Source organism: Erythranthe guttata, chromosome 6, assembly GCF_056151865.1.
Source record: "Erythranthe guttata isolate IM_541 chromosome 6, IM_541, whole genome shotgun sequence".
In the NCBI taxonomy this organism is placed as follows: domain Eukaryota; kingdom Viridiplantae; phylum Streptophyta; class Magnoliopsida; order Lamiales; family Phrymaceae; genus Erythranthe; species Erythranthe guttata.
In genome coordinates, this window is record NC_142538.1 from 2,404,803 (window position 1) to 2,421,972 (window position 17,170).

General features: G+C 36.2%; 5 protein-coding genes across 6 annotated transcripts; 2 read left to right on the forward strand and 3 right to left on the reverse strand.

Moving 5' to 3' along the window:
* Positions 1-2,583: 2,583 nt before the first annotated feature.
* On the forward strand, positions 2,584-5,091 carry LOC105977894 (hypothetical protein). Its single transcript, XM_013003285.2, has 8 exons — positions 2,584-2,916; positions 3,007-3,118; positions 3,247-3,363; positions 3,450-3,536; positions 4,089-4,165; positions 4,262-4,389; positions 4,506-4,642; positions 4,740-5,091. Exons 1-8 carry the CDS (start codon positions 2,723-2,725, stop codon positions 4,815-4,817), a joined length of 930 nt encoding a protein of 309 aa, XP_012858739.1. The 5' UTR covers positions 2,584-2,722; the 3' UTR covers positions 4,818-5,091.
* A 250-nt stretch (positions 5,092-5,341) lies between these two features.
* LOC105977742 (U6 snRNA phosphodiesterase-like protein) lies at positions 5,342-7,111 on the forward strand. 2 transcript variants are annotated; one of them, XM_013003103.2, is made up of 6 exons: positions 5,342-5,558; positions 5,650-5,727; positions 5,826-6,075; positions 6,166-6,262; positions 6,497-6,562; positions 6,636-7,111. In XM_013003103.2, exons 1-6 carry the CDS (start codon positions 5,408-5,410, stop codon positions 6,840-6,842), a joined length of 849 nt encoding a protein of 282 aa, XP_012858557.2. In that variant the 5' UTR covers positions 5,342-5,407; the 3' UTR covers positions 6,843-7,111. The 2 variants fall into 2 exon arrangements, with proteins under 2 accessions (XP_012858557.2, XP_012858556.2); XM_013003102.2 differs by having other exon boundaries at positions 5,343-5,558; positions 5,632-5,727.
* Positions 7,112-7,199: 88 nt separating this feature from the next.
* LOC105977740 (Mitochondrial import inner membrane translocase subunit Tim17/Tim22/Tim23 family protein) lies at positions 7,200-11,564 on the reverse strand. Its single transcript, XM_013003101.2, has 8 exons — positions 11,180-11,564; positions 10,031-10,170; positions 9,739-9,838; positions 9,530-9,628; positions 8,990-9,337; positions 8,351-8,443; positions 8,052-8,258; positions 7,200-7,878 (listed from the first exon to the last, which is right to left on the reverse strand). Exons 1-8 carry the CDS (start codon positions 11,504-11,506, stop codon positions 7,615-7,617), a joined length of 1,578 nt encoding a protein of 525 aa, XP_012858555.1. The 5' UTR covers positions 11,507-11,564; the 3' UTR covers positions 7,200-7,614.
* Positions 11,565-12,378: 814 nt separating this feature from the next.
* Positions 12,379-13,678, reverse strand: LOC105977852 (light-harvesting complex-like protein 3 isotype 1, chloroplastic). The gene is made up of 3 exons (XM_013003234.2): positions 13,196-13,678; positions 12,887-13,024; positions 12,379-12,769 (listed from the first exon to the last, which is right to left on the reverse strand). The coding sequence occupies exons 1-3, from the start codon at positions 13,536-13,538 to the stop codon at positions 12,504-12,506; spliced, it is 747 nt and encodes a 248-aa protein (XP_012858688.2). The 5' UTR covers positions 13,539-13,678; the 3' UTR covers positions 12,379-12,503.
* Positions 13,679-13,915: 237 nt separating this feature from the next.
* LOC105977851 (glutamate dehydrogenase A) lies at positions 13,916-16,981 on the reverse strand. Its single transcript, XM_013003233.2, has 9 exons — positions 16,604-16,981; positions 16,275-16,388; positions 15,721-15,942; positions 15,552-15,626; positions 15,172-15,288; positions 14,830-15,080; positions 14,653-14,728; positions 14,474-14,560; positions 13,916-14,388 (listed from the first exon to the last, which is right to left on the reverse strand). Exons 1-9 carry the CDS (start codon positions 16,709-16,711, stop codon positions 14,203-14,205), a joined length of 1,236 nt encoding a protein of 411 aa, XP_012858687.1. The 5' UTR covers positions 16,712-16,981; the 3' UTR covers positions 13,916-14,202.
* Positions 16,982-17,170: the final 189 nt, after the last annotated feature.

The following is a 17,170-nucleotide window of genomic DNA, read 5'->3' on the forward strand; positions in this document are numbered from 1 at the left end:
CGTCTTCTTCCACGATAATGATGCCCATTATGAATAACAAAGAAATAGTAAAGTAGATAATATCAAATGTAAAAAATTGAGTAAATTACACCTGCCCTCTTGTAGTATGCTAAAATAATTTTAAGGTCCCTATAGTATTGGTAATTACAACCACACCCCTAAAAAACAATTACCGGAACCAAGATTTCATATCCCAGGGACCGATATGCACTATAATTGTTTCCCGCGGGACCGTAATACTACCATAGACGAAAATTTATAAATTTTCTATAAAATAATAAGAATTTAAGAAATGTTACGAAAGTCGTGTCACCCCTAGTTCTATGTTGTCTCCACCATAGCCTGAAACTAATAGCTCGTTAGAATCCTAACAAAATAACTTATCAAATACATTATTCTGTTAGGGTTGCTATCAATGTTTCAGGGGGTAATTGTAATTACTGATAATTCAGGGACCTCAAAGTTATTTTAGCATACCTCAGTGATGGATGTATGTGTAGTTTATCTTAAAAAATAAGAAGAAGAAAAAAAACGCGCAACTTTTGAACAAGTTGATATCTGCTTGTGTACACGTGGTAACGTGAACCGGCAAGCAGGCTAGAGGAATTACGTCAGTCGCTATCTACACTGGGGAGTGATGCCAACTTAAATCCGTGCTATGCGTGACGTCATAAAATCGTTTTTTAATTTTCTCCACAATTCATCCAAAATCTTATCATATCCTCTACATATTTCTAAATTTTTACTGCCGACATATATATATAGACTAGAACTAGAATATAAATATATAAAAATACATATGATGGTTTTGAGATTTGTTGATGTAATGATGTTGTTCTAGGGTTTATGGAGTAGGCATTAATTAATAATAATGTTGTCTTATTCCTACTTATTGCCAAGTATGAGATTGACTATACACATTAATTTATGATTGCTTGGTACTTGAAATTTATTTTTCTAGATAATGATGTGACAAAATAATTAAGTTTGAGTGGCAAAACACTGTATTAAAGAAAATAAAACTGTAATAATAAAAAAAAATATATTAAATTTGATGGGTGAAAGTGTGGTATATCTATTATCCTTAAGGCATCTTTGGTTGGGTGGTTTGGACAGATAACTATGAATGGGATATAGTATACTGAGACTAAATTGTTGATTCACAGTGAGTAATCCATTATTTGGTTGGAGTTATGAGGGAGAAACTAATAATACCTGCAATAATAATATCATGTTTTGTTTGAGTAATAACACTGTTTTGTATGGATTTTTTAGGTAAATTACTGGTTGGTTGTATATGTATTACCCTTAGTTGAAACGCGTTACCAACACTACTTACACCGTTACACGGTTTTTAACCCATGCGGAGAAGGGCCCAATAAACAGATATATCAGTGGGCCTTTTTTGCCCTTACACGATAGAGGGGATCCACTTTTTTATGTGGCCCATATTACACACTCTTCACAAATTCACATTGGTTTATTTTATTCAATATTCGATTGGTAAATTACGTTTGCTCTATGAGATAAAGTCAAATTATATAAAAAAAACTCATTATATTTGTAAATATAGTCACCTCCTCAAAATGAATCTATCTTCTTTCATTCCACGTAATCCAGAAAATTCTGTTGAATTTGACACTATAAAGGTGGATGTGTAAGAAGATTCATAGTTGAAGAGTGGTTGTAATTATTCAAATATAATAGATTTTTTCGTTATTTAACCTTACTTACCCAATTTTATATGACAAATATATTCCAATTCCAAGTGATGGGAATTGGAATTAAATATCATTTAAAATGTATATTTCCTTTTAAATACTATTCAAGGTAAATGCACACTATTGTCTAATCATAACATCATAATTAATAGCATCTATTTAGTAAAAAAAAAAATTGAAACAAATTTACACTTTAAATATATATTAAGAAATTCATTAAATTATATATTCTTTCCACAAATATTCATTAATGGTAAATGACAAAATTAATTAAAAAGAAAAAATTGACTTAAATTATAGCTAGTGAGTAGTGACAACTGACAAGTGTTACATATTTGTTTAGGTACTCTAGTGAGTAAATGACAGCCTATCAGTGCATGACACGTGGGTACCACAAAGAACAATCTAGTGCTGAATTTAATAAAAAAGGGTAAATTACAAACACCCCCTGAGGTATGGTCAAATTATAAAAAACCCCATCTTGTTTGGATAATTACATCTACTCCCCTAAACTATGATTTTTTCTTACACATCCACCCTTATGGTGCCAAATTCAACATAATCATCTAGATTCCGTGGAATGTGCTCTAGTTTGTACTCGTTTTGTGTAAAAATACAGTTTTCGATGCACCACAAACTGATATATACAAGCTAAAAATCACATATTATGATCATCTTGCTTCATAATGTTGAGTTTGAATGGGATAAAACGGGTACAAAAGTGATAATATTTCATATAATCTCGAAGATTCCACTAAATTTGAGGAGTTGAGGAGTGGTTGTAATTATCCAAACAAGAGAGGTATTTTTGTAATTTGACCATACCTCAGGGGTGTTTGTAATTTACCCAATAAAAAATCAACGTAAAATTCTCACCACTCGGAAACCAACTCACCTCCGATACTCATCCTTGTCATCATCTCTGTCAACTCAACTGACAAAAAAAAGCTCTCAACCCTACATACCAGTAGGGAACACCTATTTTGATTTATCCGAAAAAAATGCTCTGTTCATTTCGATTTCTGACGGTTTCTTCTTGTGCAACGACGCCGTTCTACTCGTCCCACTCCAGATGCTACCTCCACGGAAAGCTTAATTCCAATTTGAAATGGCGATCCATGGCGTCAGACGCCGGCGCCTCTTCCTTTTCCCCTTCCTTTCGTTCTGATTCATCCGATGATAAAACCTCCGCCGGGTAAATATATTTCTGTTTGCTCTATTTATTTATTTTTTTTAATTTTGGGGGAATTGGCTTGGATTAATTTCAGGGGAATTTTGGATCTAGGTTTTGTATAATCGAAGGGCCTGAGACGGAGGATTTTGCTAAAATGGAATTACAGGAAATCCAGGATAATATTCTGAGTCGGCGAAATAAGATTTTTTTGCAGATGGAGGAGGTAATTAACTATTCAATTCACTAGCAGTTACTACTAGAATTACTGATGAGTAGTTAATTTTTTAAGTTTGATTTCTGTTTATTTTTATAATTTCGTTTTATTTATAGCACTATTATGAAATTTGGTAGGTTCGCCGGCTTAGAATACAGCAAAGAATTAAAAATACGGAGCTCGGAATTATAAACGAAGTGGAAGAAAACGAGCTTCCGAATTTCCCTTCGTTCATTCCGTTTTTGCCTCCTTTGGTAAACCCTTTTCGTTCTCAATCTATTTGTTGTTTAGAACTTGAGGAGTGCTTTATAGTGGTTTCTGATCGGTGTATTCATTGCAGAACTCGGCGAACCTTAAGCAGTACTACGCTACTTGTTTTTCTCTTATGGCCGGAATCATGCTTTTTGGTGGACTTATTGCACCCTTTGTAAGTTCTGCACCACTTTGTTGCTTGTTACGAGTCTCGAATACAATTGATGACTTTTTAGTTAGAAAATTTCAGTAGTATAAATAGTTTAATTCTGATCGATACATCGTTAATCATCATTACCTTTGTGATAACAAGGCCATATTCCAACACTTTCGCGTATGTTATTTCTGTCCTATTTCGCTTGATTTGACATGATATTGTTATTTAGTATGATTTTTTTATTTTATTATAAACTTGTCGAGTGACTATGCAATCATATCTTAACTTATCATTTATCAGTAGTTAAATTATTTTCGAAAATAGAAAAGATACAGTAGTAAAATCGCGGGCTGACTCGATTCACATGTAGAAAAAAATGAATGCAGTCTGATATAGATACGCTCAAGCTACTACGAACCTGTAGTAATGGAATAAATCTGAACCAAATACCTCAATAGAAAAAAATAATGGAGGATATTAATATACATATATTTTTTCCCCAACTATTGCTCTTCAAAATTGCTCATAGGTTCTAATCTTTTGTGAATGCGATTCTGTTTATTATATCAGTTGGAGCTAAAACTGGGAGTCGGGGGAACTTCATATAGTGATTTTATCACTAGTATGCATCTTCCAATGCAATTAAGGTTTGCTTCTTGAATTCTTTTATTTTATAATTTGATATGCTAAATTGTTCATTCGTGTTCTTATTTATTACGACGACCACTCGGTGAAATTTGCAGTGAAGTTGATCCAATTGTGGCATCATTCTCCGGAGGGGCAGTTGGAGTAATATCTGCATTGATGGTGGTGGAGATAAACAATGTGAAGCAACAGGAGCATAAGAGATGCAAGTACTGTCTCGGTACAGGTATTCAATCAAATGTTATAAGCTGTACATGTAAAATATATGCACATCTCGAGTTCTTTTCGTTTAATTAATGTCTAGCTTTAACCTAATATATTTAAATTGTTATTTATTTACAGGGTACCTTGCTTGTGCTCGGTGTACGAGCACTGGTTCTCTTGTTCTTATCGAACCAGTCTCGACGCAAAACGGAGGAGATCAGCCCCTTTCATTACCTAAAACAGAAAGGTGCTCGAATTGTTCAGGGGCAGGAAAGGTATTTTCTCATAATATTTTTCTTTTGCCTTGATATATGTTGCATTGAAAATTGTCGAGGATGTTCTAAAACGCATGACGTCATCTCTGGTTTGCAGGTAATGTGTCCGACGTGTCTTTGCACAGGAATGGCTATGGCGAGCGAGCACGATCCCAGAATTGACCCCTTCGACTGAGAATCGATTGGCTGTTCTTGGACTGCTCGGATGTGATGCTTCTTTCATTTACAAAAGTTAATTTGCCGAAAATTTCGATGAAATTATCGTGTGTATATATATATATATATATAAAGTTATGGACATATACCTCAGATGTGTATATTGCCTGTTATGTGAGAGCAAAACCTGCTATGGCACCATTGAAATCGATTGATAGATAATCAACAAGCTTTCACATGCATTAAAAAAAACGTAATAATATTGATGTTATAAATATAATTTTGGAAAAAAATTTTCAGAATGTATGGAAATTAAAATCGGATCAGAAATTGAAATATAATTAATACACTCCAACAACGAAAAATCTTGTACGAAAATCTGACAATTTTGTATCATGGTCGGTGGAATTCGAAAAATTTCATCTCAACACTCTAATAAATAAATAAATAATAATAATAATAATAAAAAAGTGTCTAATAATTATCATATTTCAAATAAATAAATTAATAATAATACTAAATAAAGTGTCTAAAAATGTTTTATTCCCGTTTTTCTTCTAATTTTCATCTGCCATAAAATCCAAGCGACGAATACGGTGGACTGTTGAGATGGATGCCCTGAGAGCATCATACGGAGATACTTCCTCCGATTCCGAATCCGAACCGGATTCTGCTCCGACCCATATACCCGAACCGATTCAATCGGCCACCCCTCTTCCACCACCTCCTCTGTATCTTCTCCAGCCCCCAAGCTCATCAGGTGATCATCTTTTCCCCCATTTTCCCGGGGTTTTTTTTTGCCCCCCAACTGTTTGATGTTTTGCCTGTGACAGGTTCATTTGATTTTCCAGTACAGACAGACCATACCAATCGAACCCGTAACTTTCCTCATGTTGAGGGTAATTACGCTTTGCATGTTTACATCCCAGGTAATATAAACAAACTTCTTTTTGTGCCCTTGATTGAGTAGTTTGCTGTTTATTTCAGTTTCATAAATGAATGATTAGAATCTGTTTGGTGGATTTAGTCACTATATCCGTTACACCGAGAAAGGATTTAGCGCTGTTCCTGAAAAGGGTTGCATCAGCAGTCCGTGAGCTTCATGTGGTTGACATAGACATCCCGTTAAGTAACTACGTTAAGGACGAGCAGAAAATCGAGCAAATTGTGTTAGGGAGGGAGTTTCATGTGAGTTTGGGAAGAACTGTTCCAATTCGGGTGCATCAACGAGACTCGGTAGTGGCTATGCTTCGACAGAGGCTACAGTCTCATAAGAGGTGAGTAGTGGATTGGATAATTCTGTTTTAGAGTTGATTTTCTAGCTTGCAGTTGATTGATTATCGATGTTCTTGAAATGGATGGATCAGGTATTGGATTGATTTTAACAAGTGGGAAGTTTTTGTCAACGATGATGGCACGCGAACATTTCTCTCAATTGAAGTTACCACGGGTGGCTTAGCTGAGGTAAGGTGGAACTATCATTGTATGTGCTTTCTTGGTATAAATTTAACTTACAATTCTGGTAAAAGCCGACTCTTCCTTCCCAAGCTGTAGGCTATAGAGTCGATTGAATTTTTACCTTCAGTTGACACTTTTTATGTCCTCGTTTAATTGCGAGTCTCGTACAAAGGCAGTGACCGTTTGAGTCGTTCTTTATTGTAAATGACGTGAGGCTTGTTTCTCTTTCTCTGGTTTTAGATAAGGAAGCAAATTCAATCCGTGAATGAAGTTTACAAGCTTCATAATCTTCCAGAGTTTTACAAGGTTGGTTTGACACATGGTTACATTTTTTTGCACTTTTTACGAATTACGGATTTTTACCTTTCAACATTCACAGGATCCACGTCCACATATATCTATAGCTTGGGCAGTTGGTGATATAAGCAGTTCTTTGAAGAGGGTAGTTGGAGAAGAAATGAGGAGACAAAATAATGCCATTGTTGGAGGGTTATCACAAAAACGGCTTTTTACCTGCAAATTTGGTGGCATTTCGTGTAAAATAGGTAACAAAACATACGAGATATGCAAAGTTCAGGAAGAATGACCGAGCAGCTTCGTAAATCTTCTATGCAATTTAACGATATGCTGATATTCCTCATGCTAATAAACAAAAAGAGCAAATCTAAGGAAAGCATTTCAGAAGTCATTTGTTGTTTACGGAACAATACTGTGTTCGTGCGAAATCGGTTCTCACCCCAGTAATTATTCTAAGATTTTTTGTAAAATTATGACATTGTGTCTTAGTTCTTCTGTATTGGTTCATCTGATTTCAGAACGTTCGGAAAAAAAGTCTATTGATAGTTGCATGGAAAAGACGATACGAAACATGTGCTCGATCATCATATGTTGTGTTAGAAAGTAATGTGATAAAATAGAGATTAAAGATATTATACAAAGCACAAAAGTAAAAGCACATCTAACAATGTATTATTACCCAATCCAAGAGTGGATTGAAAAGCAGTGATACAAAATTACTTGCAGAGTTGAAAATATAAATCACCATTTTATAACCGGCAGACTTTGACCAAAAGTCAATTATGACATCTCTCTTATCTACTACTCAATGTAAGAGAAGGTGCAATTTATTTACAGACCATCATAACAATAACAATAACAATCTGGGCAACAATTAATTCAAGTAGAGATCTATTCTTACTAGGCGATAATTTTGTCATAAGGAGGACACAAATCATCATCGAATCCGTCATAGGGATCGTGGACACAAGTCAGTTGCCCGGAAATAAATCTGAATTTTAAATGCCAGAAACCAAGACTATATATAATGTCTCACTGCTGAGCCAAGGAAAAAGAGATGCTCAGAGTCCGGGTATTGATTCAAGATTGTATTTCTCAGAATTTGAAGTTTCGTTCTCTCGGTTATCTTGCACATCTGGCTTTTTCATGGCATCCAGAGTTTGTAGATACGTGTAAGAAGCACTTCGACTAGACGAAGGACCTGGATTGCTAATTCTACTGGCAAGGAACCGACGAATCAGGCCCCTCAGAAATGGGGCCATCGTATCTGGTTCGTGCTCTAGGTAGTACATGATTCCACCCATGCATGCGCAGAACAAAGCCACCTAGAAAGAAAAAAAAAATCAGAATTAATCTTGAACAATCAATCATTACCAAGCAATTGTGCAAAAATACTAAGCAATTAAACATCACTGACTAATTCTCTCTTCCCACCGAATCCATTGTCAAAGCATATTAGGGCATTTTAATGGGCAATGTTAATTTCAAGCGAAAATACCTCGGCATGCTTGATTTTTGGAAGCAAGCGGCGATTCACCAGAATATACCACAAAGATTCTCCAGCTCGTGGAAGAACATACAAGGCCAATTCCCCACGCCTAGCTTTCTTCTCCAGTAATACAGAGAGGGCAGAAATACCTCCTGCAAGCCAATATACGAGCTTGTGGTCCTTCAATGCCACTTTCCTGTGCAAACATATTACTCCCTTTTATTTCAGGGAGAAATTGATCAGTGCCAGTTAGTTATCATGGGTGTCGACGTAGATGCATGCAAAAAGTAGCAGACAGAAAAAATTACCTGAAAGATACCAACGAAAGCAGACAAGAATGACGTTGAGCGAACAGCGCCTCTAAGAGCATGCCAACAGGTGCGGGTAGGAGCATCCATGAACTATGGAAATAGAAAAGAGAAGTGGAAACAATAAAAATCAACCCGCACGAATTCCATTATATATATATATATATATATATACACACACACACACACACACACACACACACACACACAAACACACACACACACACACACACACACACACACACTCCGGCATTAATTAGAATATACCCAAGCGATAGAGCTCTATAATTTGTCACATATCACAGAAGGCTATCTAGTCATGCCCAATGTTTACTAGTGTAATTGTTGGACAATAAATGCAAAAACAAAATTCCGTTTTCACACTAGAAATGGGTGGTCGATGAAAAAAATATTCTGAAAGATAACTATATTTCTTAAAGATGAGGATAGTGATGCTATCTTCTGAAATATGCAAGGCACAAACTACAAAACTTCTCTGTTCGAGACTAGAAGTTTTTAAGTGTAATCTCGTGCTGGAATCAATGAAATAGACGCGAAGGAGCTGGGATAGGCTTTTCGCTCAAAGTACTGTAAATAACTAAAAAATGAATTGATGTTATGAATTATAAAATGATATACCTTTTGTAGGCGCAGAACGACGAACGGAACAAATGTCAAAGAGAAATATAGAGGAAACGTCTTCCTAAAAGTAGCTTTGGCGGCATTCGCGTTGTGAAGTAAGCACGAGTTTGTATCAGGGTGAATGATAGAGCATGGAATAATATTGGGAAACTCTTCTAACTTCAGAGTGTTGGATACCCTTTTACTGGACAAGAAAGCAGAAAGAGAAGCAACGTCTACTGCGGAACCTCTACAGCAATCCCTCACAGCCTTGTACACAGGGGCAGCAACTGGCCCTGTTTTCTGAATGAAATCTTGATATGATTTTGGCAAGCTCTCAGGACGCATAACAAAGGCATACATAACCTGAGAAGTTGCTACAATTAGATAACCAAGGAACTAAAAAAATCGTACGAAAAATAAAATAAAATGGAACGAATTGGGAGGGGAAATATATATAGAAAAGTAAGCACCGGCTAACTGTTGACCTTAGAATTTGCACAAGTATATAACAACTTTCTCTGAACTATCCAAAACCACAAGGTTTTTGTAAATTACCTGCGCGCAAGCTATTGAAAAGAGTAGAGTATCCCCATGACTCCAATGACTTCCCCAGAGGTGGAATTTGTTTTTGGATTTAGCCGAATTATATGCACACTGATTAAAACAATCACAGAATTAAATCAGATGGAACCAAAAGTTTGTCCTAGTAACTCAGCCAGTCAGTATGTGAGAAAACTATGAAAAGAAAGAAAGACATAGTGCACCTGAGCAACTCTAGCCAAAAGATATAAAGCAAGTGTGCGCCTTCGGCTGGAATCATCTAAAGCTAAAATAGACAAACCGGAGATTGCACCTGCTAAAATTCTGTTCCATCATCCCCTTTAACAAAGTCATGTAAACGGAATTGGATAAATCTTGCAGTAAAAAAATTAGGCTGAATTTTGTGTGACGAATATTCAAAGTCTATTTTATGTACACAATGTTGAATGAGAGAGGATAAAGGTGTCGATAACATGTATAAATCAGAAATGAAATGCTTGTTTATTGTTTACTCACGCATTTACTGGAGTCTCTTTCTTTCTCATCTTTCTCAGTAAACACCTCAGAGCATGGTAGGAACCAGTGAATCCACCAAAAAGCAAACCAACACGGCATGCTTCTTCTCTGACTATTAGGTCTTTCTCTGATACAAGTTGCTGTAATCAAAATCGATAGTTCATTGCAAGATCAGAGAACTCTTACAAAACATATCATTTATTAAACCATAAAATACCACAATCACACGTAGATAAAAGGAAGAGGATCACGAATGGGGGCAGGTTTGTAATTATTATCAAGACAGGCTGATGTTGTTAACATAACAATTTCATAAATGGAAAAGCTAGGATAATGTAATAATCCCTTCAGCATATCAATTATATATTTCTAAGAAGTCAAATCCCATTACAAACGGGATTGTAGGGTGGGTGAGATTGAAACCTTAGACCTTGAACTAATAATATAGGCTAGGTACATACTACTTCAACATATCACTCACGAGACAATCCAAGTTGAAGGATTGTAATACCAAGCCTTGAAACAAATGAAAACGAGTTCTAGACTTGACAATTTCAATACAGCGCACATACATTCAACGCTTCAAAATTAAATCTGCAGGCGAAAAAGTGTGACAAACAGCATGATAGAGTAACTATTAACCCCACCCCACCCCAAAACAGCAATCCAATCCATCAAAAGCCTGGAAAAAAAAAATAGTTCCATCACAAGTGCTTCAGTTTCTTCCTCAGTAAAAATCTATCCTCCTGATTTCGAGCGTTTTGTCGTCCGACCAGCTGACCTTCAATTCTAGTATATATCCTTCTAATTTATCTCTCCTTACAACAACATCAACTAAATCCAATAAAGAAGTCAACACCAAGCTTTCAAATCAGCCTTCATCATCCAACAAGTGAACTTCCAACTCTTCCAAATTTATTGATGAAAAAATGGAATTCATGAGACTGTTCAACTACACCTAATACATCTAAAATTAATTAGATGTATATAAGAAAAGTTATTCAGGTCGAAATATCATTGCCAGCTGCTCAGCATATCATCATGATCCACCAAATCGAGGGTTTGAATAACGAACTCCATCACGATCTGGATTTCGTTGCCAATCAGGCGAAAAATAAGTTCAGAGAGAGAGAGAGGACATTGTCAAACCTTGATATCGAGGAGAGAAGAATATGACTTGAGCCGAGCGAGCTTAAATGCGCGGAGGAGAATTCCGATGCCGACTCGAATACCGTAAGAGAGCAGAAAGCTCTGACACAGATTTCCGACGGCATTAGCGACGCACGACTCGTCGGCGTGATCGCACGGCGGGTAGAAATTCTCAGGTGGGCCCCTCTGACGGCGCTGCAGCTCCGCTATGGCCTCCTTCAGGCGCTGCTCCGCCTCCCTTAAACGGCGCTCCGCTGCTTCCGCCGTGGAAGCTGCGTCGGCTGACTGTTGCTGCGGCGGCGGCGGCGGCTGCGGAGAGGTGCGCATTTTAGTGCAAAATAGAGAGGTTTCAGCATCTGAGACTTCCTTTTTTGGTTATGCGTGCGGAAGCAAGGTCATTTTATATTTTTTTATTTGTTTTGTTTTTTTTTATTTAATTTAATCGGTATGAATTATGATTTAGTTATATGGGTTCTCGGGCCAAACGTCTATTTTACCCGACCGTTTCGGACGGTCGGGTAATTTCAAATGAACCGAATTTTATCGGGTTCGGCTACCCGGTGCTCATAAATCGGATATGTTCGCGATTACACTTTAACCACTAAATTGGAATTTTCTGCATCTTTTCACCTCTTTGCAAATTTAAAGGTTTCAAGGGGATTGTTGTAATATTGATATAACATTATTTTTTTTATTGTAATATTATTTTGTAAATTATTGTATTACAATTTTATTTTTATTTTTTGACAAAATTGTATTACAATTTCAATATTAGTAATTTTAGGGCTGGGCACCGGTCGATTTTATCGGCCTACCAAACCACTTTTTTTAGTCGATAATTTCTTTTGTCGGGCAGGTCATTTTAAGCCATCCTCAATAAGTACCGCCGACGAGCTGGAACTTGTGATTGTTCGACCCGATTTCATTACTCACCGGCGATTTCTTCTAACAGTTGCGAGATAATTGTGTCTGATTTTTTCGTCAAATGAGAAATTGAAATAGGAGATTGTTTACTGTGGGGCATATATTATATATATATTTTTCTTTTCCATTTTGATTATTTTGAAATATTTTTAAAAACTTACAGGAAACATTTATAACATGAAATTGTGAATATGACTATATGAGAGTGTTCAAGATTTATTTATATTTAATATACATTTTTTAAGTATTTTACCATTTTTAAATGTTCCTATAAGTATAAATAATATGTCATCATTTTGTTCCACCAAAAGAACTCAAAACAGTGTAGTTTTGTTGATTATGTCTACATTTGCAATTGTGTTAGCAAAACATACAAAATAACAGAAATGAAGCTGAATGGTCACTTTTTCTTGCTAATAATAATTTCTTGTTTTAAAGCATCCGGATCTTGCCACGACGACTGCCATTGCTTGTCGTAAAACGTAGCCTCATCGACAAGCTTTCGTATATTCTCAACATCTTCTTTCCTCCGAAAAACGAGCACCCCAACAATCGTGACTAAAAGCGCTGCCTTACAAACAAAATTCCCAGTTTGCCCCACCAAATCCAGCCCCGTCAAACCATCCACAAAATACGCCATGAAAAATCCCACCATCGCAGCTCGTCCTGCAAAAATATATATTTCCCACACCACAATCTTGAATATTTACGCGTATTTTTCATTACACAAATGTATGCATGCATTGCACGTATATATATAAATTGGGATTTCGAAGTTTTAACCATTTAGCCGCTCTGCCTCCGGAAGATGAGAACGAACGATCCAAGCCCACCACGGTATTATAGAGCTTCGAAATAGCACTGGCTCTTCGTTGACCGATGATTCTGGATACACTTGAAGAATTTTTCTTCTCTTTGCTTCTACAATATTAAAAGCAAAAAAAAAAAAAAGACGAGATTATTACGTATTTCTAGAAATTACTATTAGTATGGTAAGATCGATCCCTTTTTTCCTAAGTAAATCGACACTTTTCCACAAATAAAATTAACAGAACATTATTTTTATACAAAATGTAACATATATAAATATACCTGCTACAATGACAGAATCCCAGTCCATTCTACCGTTTTTCACGAACATGTTGAGATCCCACGTCCCGTTTTTCCATCTCTCGTCAGAAAATCTCCGATCTGAATTTGATAATTGTTCATCTTGATTCTCGGGGTGGTGGATTCCATGTTCAAGTTCCTTTGGATTGTGACTGGTCAGTAATGGAGAATGATGAGAGTTGTCGGTTTTTTCGGATAATTTCGGAACGACAACATTGGCTGCTGTATGAGTTGTTCGTAAAGCGCGTCCGGTTGTCGCCTGAGTTGATAGTTTCTTGGTGCAAGCTCTTTGTATGGAAGCAGTAATAATACCAATGGATGCCATTTACAACAAAATTTAAAAACAAAGTCTGTGTTTTTTTTTCTTCTATTCTTTCTTTCTTGTGAGAAAAAAAGGTACTGATGGATAAGAATTCAGATATAGCAGAAAAGCCCATGCTTTCTTGGTAATTAAATAAGCTTATCTTCTGCCCATTTTATGCTCTCTCTCTCTCTCTCTCTCTCTCTCTCTCTCTCTCTCTCTCTCTCTCACACACAGACAAAATGGAGACAGATTTCTGCCATAATTTTTCTGAATGCACCCATGTTTAGCAACTAGGAAACTTGAATGCTAAGTTTTGGAATTTACTGAAATTAACAAGCTAACATAGAATTGATGCATAACAAGTAAATATTGTAGCTATTACTTATATAACATCAGAATTTCGTCAAAATTCACTCCGATAAATAGAGACGAGAGTTACGAGTAGTAAAATCGAGATAAGTAGACAAGATAAAGCTTAGTACAATAGAGAATACATTTGTTTCTTGATTTCACTTATAAAGAAAAGGAACAACATAAAAAATAGACTCAACAAAGGAAGCCGTTCGTTTCAGAAAATTAAACACTAACCCGATAGTTTTTTATTTTTTTTTATTTTTTGCCTCTTTTTTTTTTCTTCATCGTCTTCAAATAGTCGAGAAAATGCACGCGGAGATAATTTTTTTTTTTATGCTTCCCAGCCCCTAAGAAGAGTAGCACGAGCAACACGGTTGACCCCCAACGTAAAAGCCCCCATGCGAAGGTTGCAGTCGTGAGACTGACACATGCCCTTTATATTATGAAACGCCTTTGTCATATATCTCTTTAGTTCTTGATTCACCTTCTCTTCTTCCCACATAAACCCTTGAATGTTCTGCAAATACCCCAAACGAAAATAAGTTACGTCAAAATAAATAAATACGCAAACGAGAATAAATTCATGATTTTCTTTTTATTACCTGAACCCATTCAAAGTAACTAACTGTCACTCCTCCTGCATTTGCATATATATCCGGGAGTATTATAACTCCCTTTTTCGACAAAATCTGTAGAAAAATATCGACACTTTCTTTATTATAACCAAGTGAAGAAATTATTAAAAAATCAGTGCAAAAAAAAAAAAAAAAAAAATCGGTACCTCATCAGCATCTGGATCGGTGGGATGATTTGCCGCCTCGATGATGAACTTTGCCTTAACATCTCCAGCATTTTCTCTTCGATGAAATGAAATAAACGGCACTTCTCAGCAAGGCAAAATTACCAACCAAATCGTTTAGAAGAAATATTTTTTGAAAAAAAAATGATAAAAAAATACCGGTTAAGTACTCCGCCTAAAGCACAAGGTATAAGAACATCACATTCATGAGTGAGCACATCGTTCGAGTCCATTGAATCAGCACCGTCGAAATCGGTCAACTTTCCCGTTGACTCTTTATGCTGAATCAATGCAGGTATATCGATTCCGTTGAGATTCTTCACCGCTCCAGTTATGTCACTCACTGCAATAACCTTGCCACCTTTTTCGTGTATCAGCCTCGAAGCCCACGACCCCACATTCCCGAACCCCTAAATAAAATACCCGAAATTCAAATTCAAGAAATCCCACTAAAAATAGAGTAAATAAATCGAGTCGAAATTTACTCGATAGAAATAAAACCTGAATTGCGAATGTTAAACCCTTTATCGACTTTCCATGCTCGGCTAGTAACGCTTCGGTGGCATACACAACTCCACGCCCAGTTGCCGCCTCCCTACCCAACGAACCGCCAAGATCCTTACATTACGAACACAAATACAGTTAAACCTCTATATATTAATACAGTCGGGACTAGGGAAATTCTATTAATTTAGCGAATTATTAAATTATCAAGTTAATAATTTAACACGTTTTCACCGAGTCGGGACCAAGAGAAACTATTATTTAATCGAGGTTATTAATTTGTCGAGTATTGATTTATCGAGGTTCTACTGTATGTTACTTAAAAATATAAATTAAATAAATAAATAAATAGTTTTTTTTTAGGATTTTTCACTTACGATTGGTTTTCCGGTGACAACTGCAGGAGAGTGGCCGTGAAATTTCGAGTACTCGTCCAAAATCCAAGCCATTGTCTGCAGACGACAAATATAATCAGAGCTCTGTTTTTTTCGCTACGAAACGAGTGATTTAAAGAAACGTAAATTGGATTAGATTAATAATATTCACCTGAGCATTAGTTCCCATATCTGGTGCTGGAACATCAGTATTAACTCCGATAAGATCGTGAATTTTTTGCGTGAAAACGCGCGTGAGGCGTTCCAATTCGCTTGTACTTAGTTCCTTCGGGGTGCACCCTATGCCGCCTTTAGCACCACCGTAGGGAATATCTGCTACAGCTGTCTTCCATGTCATCAGTTGAGCTAGAGCATTCACCTCATCGGGGTCAACCTTTTACGGATAAATTCGAGTCAATAAATCTCGGTACAAACTAGAATGAAAATAATATTACCAAAATCAAACACGTACGATGAAACAAATAATTAAAAATAATGACATTTTACGAGTCATATCCAAATCGGAAATTATTTAATTCAAGATCCTAAGATCAGCAGGCATTTCAGCATCATAAAAGAAGAATTGTATGTTAAAAAACGCATTCGATTTTCATCGTCGATTATCGGCTTTTTACGCACAAGTTTATCAAGAAACAAGTATCACTATACAAGAGAAATACAGAATTATTACAGAAACAGCAAACATAGGATGAGTAAAACTAATACCTCAGGGTGGTATCTGATCCCTCCTTTCATGGGGCCACGAGCATTATCATGCTGCACTCGAAATCCAACGTACGAAACCAGGGTTCCATCATCTTTCGGGATTGTGCATTCCACCTGATCAAAACCCAATTTTTACCATACAATCTTTAAAAAAAATATATATAATCCCCATCAATCTTTACCCCAAGATAATCAAAACTTCCGAATCTTTTTCAAAATCCCATTTCGGTAAATACTTCAAAAAAAAAACCCAATTCTTTTTTTTTTTTTAATTACAGGTTACATATATGATCAAATACCCAAAAAAAAAAAAAAAAAAAAAAAAAAACCTTGATTTCTCTGAAAGGGATCAAAAGGCTCCTCTCGATCTTGGAATCGAGGCCAAGAATCCGAGCCGCCTGACGGAAGTTGCGGTTGGTGGCGGCAAGAGCATTCATCTCCAAAATATACAATTAAAATTCGTAACAACTGAAAAAAACAACCCGATTAATCAAACCCTAATTAGAACAGAGCAAAACGACGATTCAAGAAACAGAGACTAAAATTGTCCGGATTCGATGTATGTAAATACAACAACGTTAATAACTTGAGGCTGTTACATGTTAGCTTCATATGCATGTTATATATACAATGGGGGGGTGGGGTGGGGGGTGCAGGAAGGACAGCTAAAACGTAATTAAATTTTGTTAATATTTTAATTGTTTACCTTAAAAAGGTGATTGTGTGGGAAATATTATCCGTTTCTGAGTCGATGATGACTTGGCACTTGTGAATTTTGAAAATAATAAACTATATCCAATTTCGACTAAATTTGGGCTGAATTTGAATTTCGGACACATAAATAGAAGTTTGTTACTGTCACGTAAGTTTTAATTGGGTTCGTGGTAATTGCTATT

Excerpts from the sequence above, each read along its gene's own strand:
- LOC105977894 (XM_013003285.2), top strand. The coding sequence starts at position 2,723 with ATGCTCTGTTCATTTCGATTTCTGACGGTTTCTTCTTGTGCAACGACG. Across the intron at positions 3,119-3,246 it reads TTTTTTTGCAGATGGAGGAG|GTTCGCCGGCTTAGAATACA; the intron begins GTAATTAACTAT and ends GAAATTTGGTAG. Across the intron at positions 3,537-4,088 it reads GTGGACTTATTGCACCCTTT|TTGGAGCTAAAACTGGGAGT; the intron begins GTAAGTTCTGCA and ends TTATTATATCAG.
- LOC105977742 (XM_013003102.2), top strand. The coding sequence starts at position 5,408 with ATGGATGCCCTGAGAGCATCATACGGAGATACTTCCTCCGATTCCGAA. Across the intron at positions 6,076-6,165 it reads AGGCTACAGTCTCATAAGAG|GTATTGGATTGATTTTAACA; the intron begins GTGAGTAGTGGA and ends TGGATGGATCAG. Across the intron at positions 6,563-6,635 it reads ATCTTCCAGAGTTTTACAAG|GATCCACGTCCACATATATC; the intron begins GTTGGTTTGACA and ends CAACATTCACAG.
- LOC105977740 (XM_013003101.2), bottom strand. The coding sequence starts at position 11,506 with ATGCGCACCTCTCCGCAGCCGCCGCCGCCGCCGCAGCAACAGTCAGCC. Across the intron at positions 9,629-9,738 it reads TTTTGGCTAGAGTTGCTCAG|TGTGCATATAATTCGGCTAA; the intron begins GTGCACTATGTC and ends TGTTTTAATCAG. Across the intron at positions 9,338-9,529 it reads TTTCAATAGCTTGCGCGCAG|GTTATGTATGCCTTTGTTAT; the intron begins GTAATTTACAAA and ends GCAACTTCTCAG.
- LOC105977852 (XM_013003234.2), bottom strand. The coding sequence starts at position 13,538 with ATGGCATCCATTGGTATTATTACTGCTTCCATACAAAGAGCTTGCACC. Across the intron at positions 13,025-13,195 it reads GGATTCTGTCATTGTAGCAG|AAGCAAAGAGAAGAAAAATT; the intron begins GTATATTTATAT and ends TTAATATTGTAG. Across the intron at positions 12,770-12,886 it reads GGAGGCAGAGCGGCTAAATG|GACGAGCTGCGATGGTGGGA; the intron begins GTTAAAACTTCG and ends ATATTTTTGCAG.
- LOC105977851 (XM_013003233.2), bottom strand. The coding sequence starts at position 16,711 with ATGAATGCTCTTGCCGCCACCAACCGCAACTTCCGTCAGGCGGCTCGG. Across the intron at positions 15,081-15,171 it reads GTTTAACATTCGCAATTCAG|GGGTTCGGGAATGTGGGGTC; the intron begins GTTTTATTTCTA and ends TATTTTATTTAG. Across the intron at positions 14,729-14,829 it reads TTAGGCGGAGTACTTAACCG|AGAAAATGCTGGAGATGTTA; the intron begins GTATTTTTTTAT and ends ATTTCATCGAAG.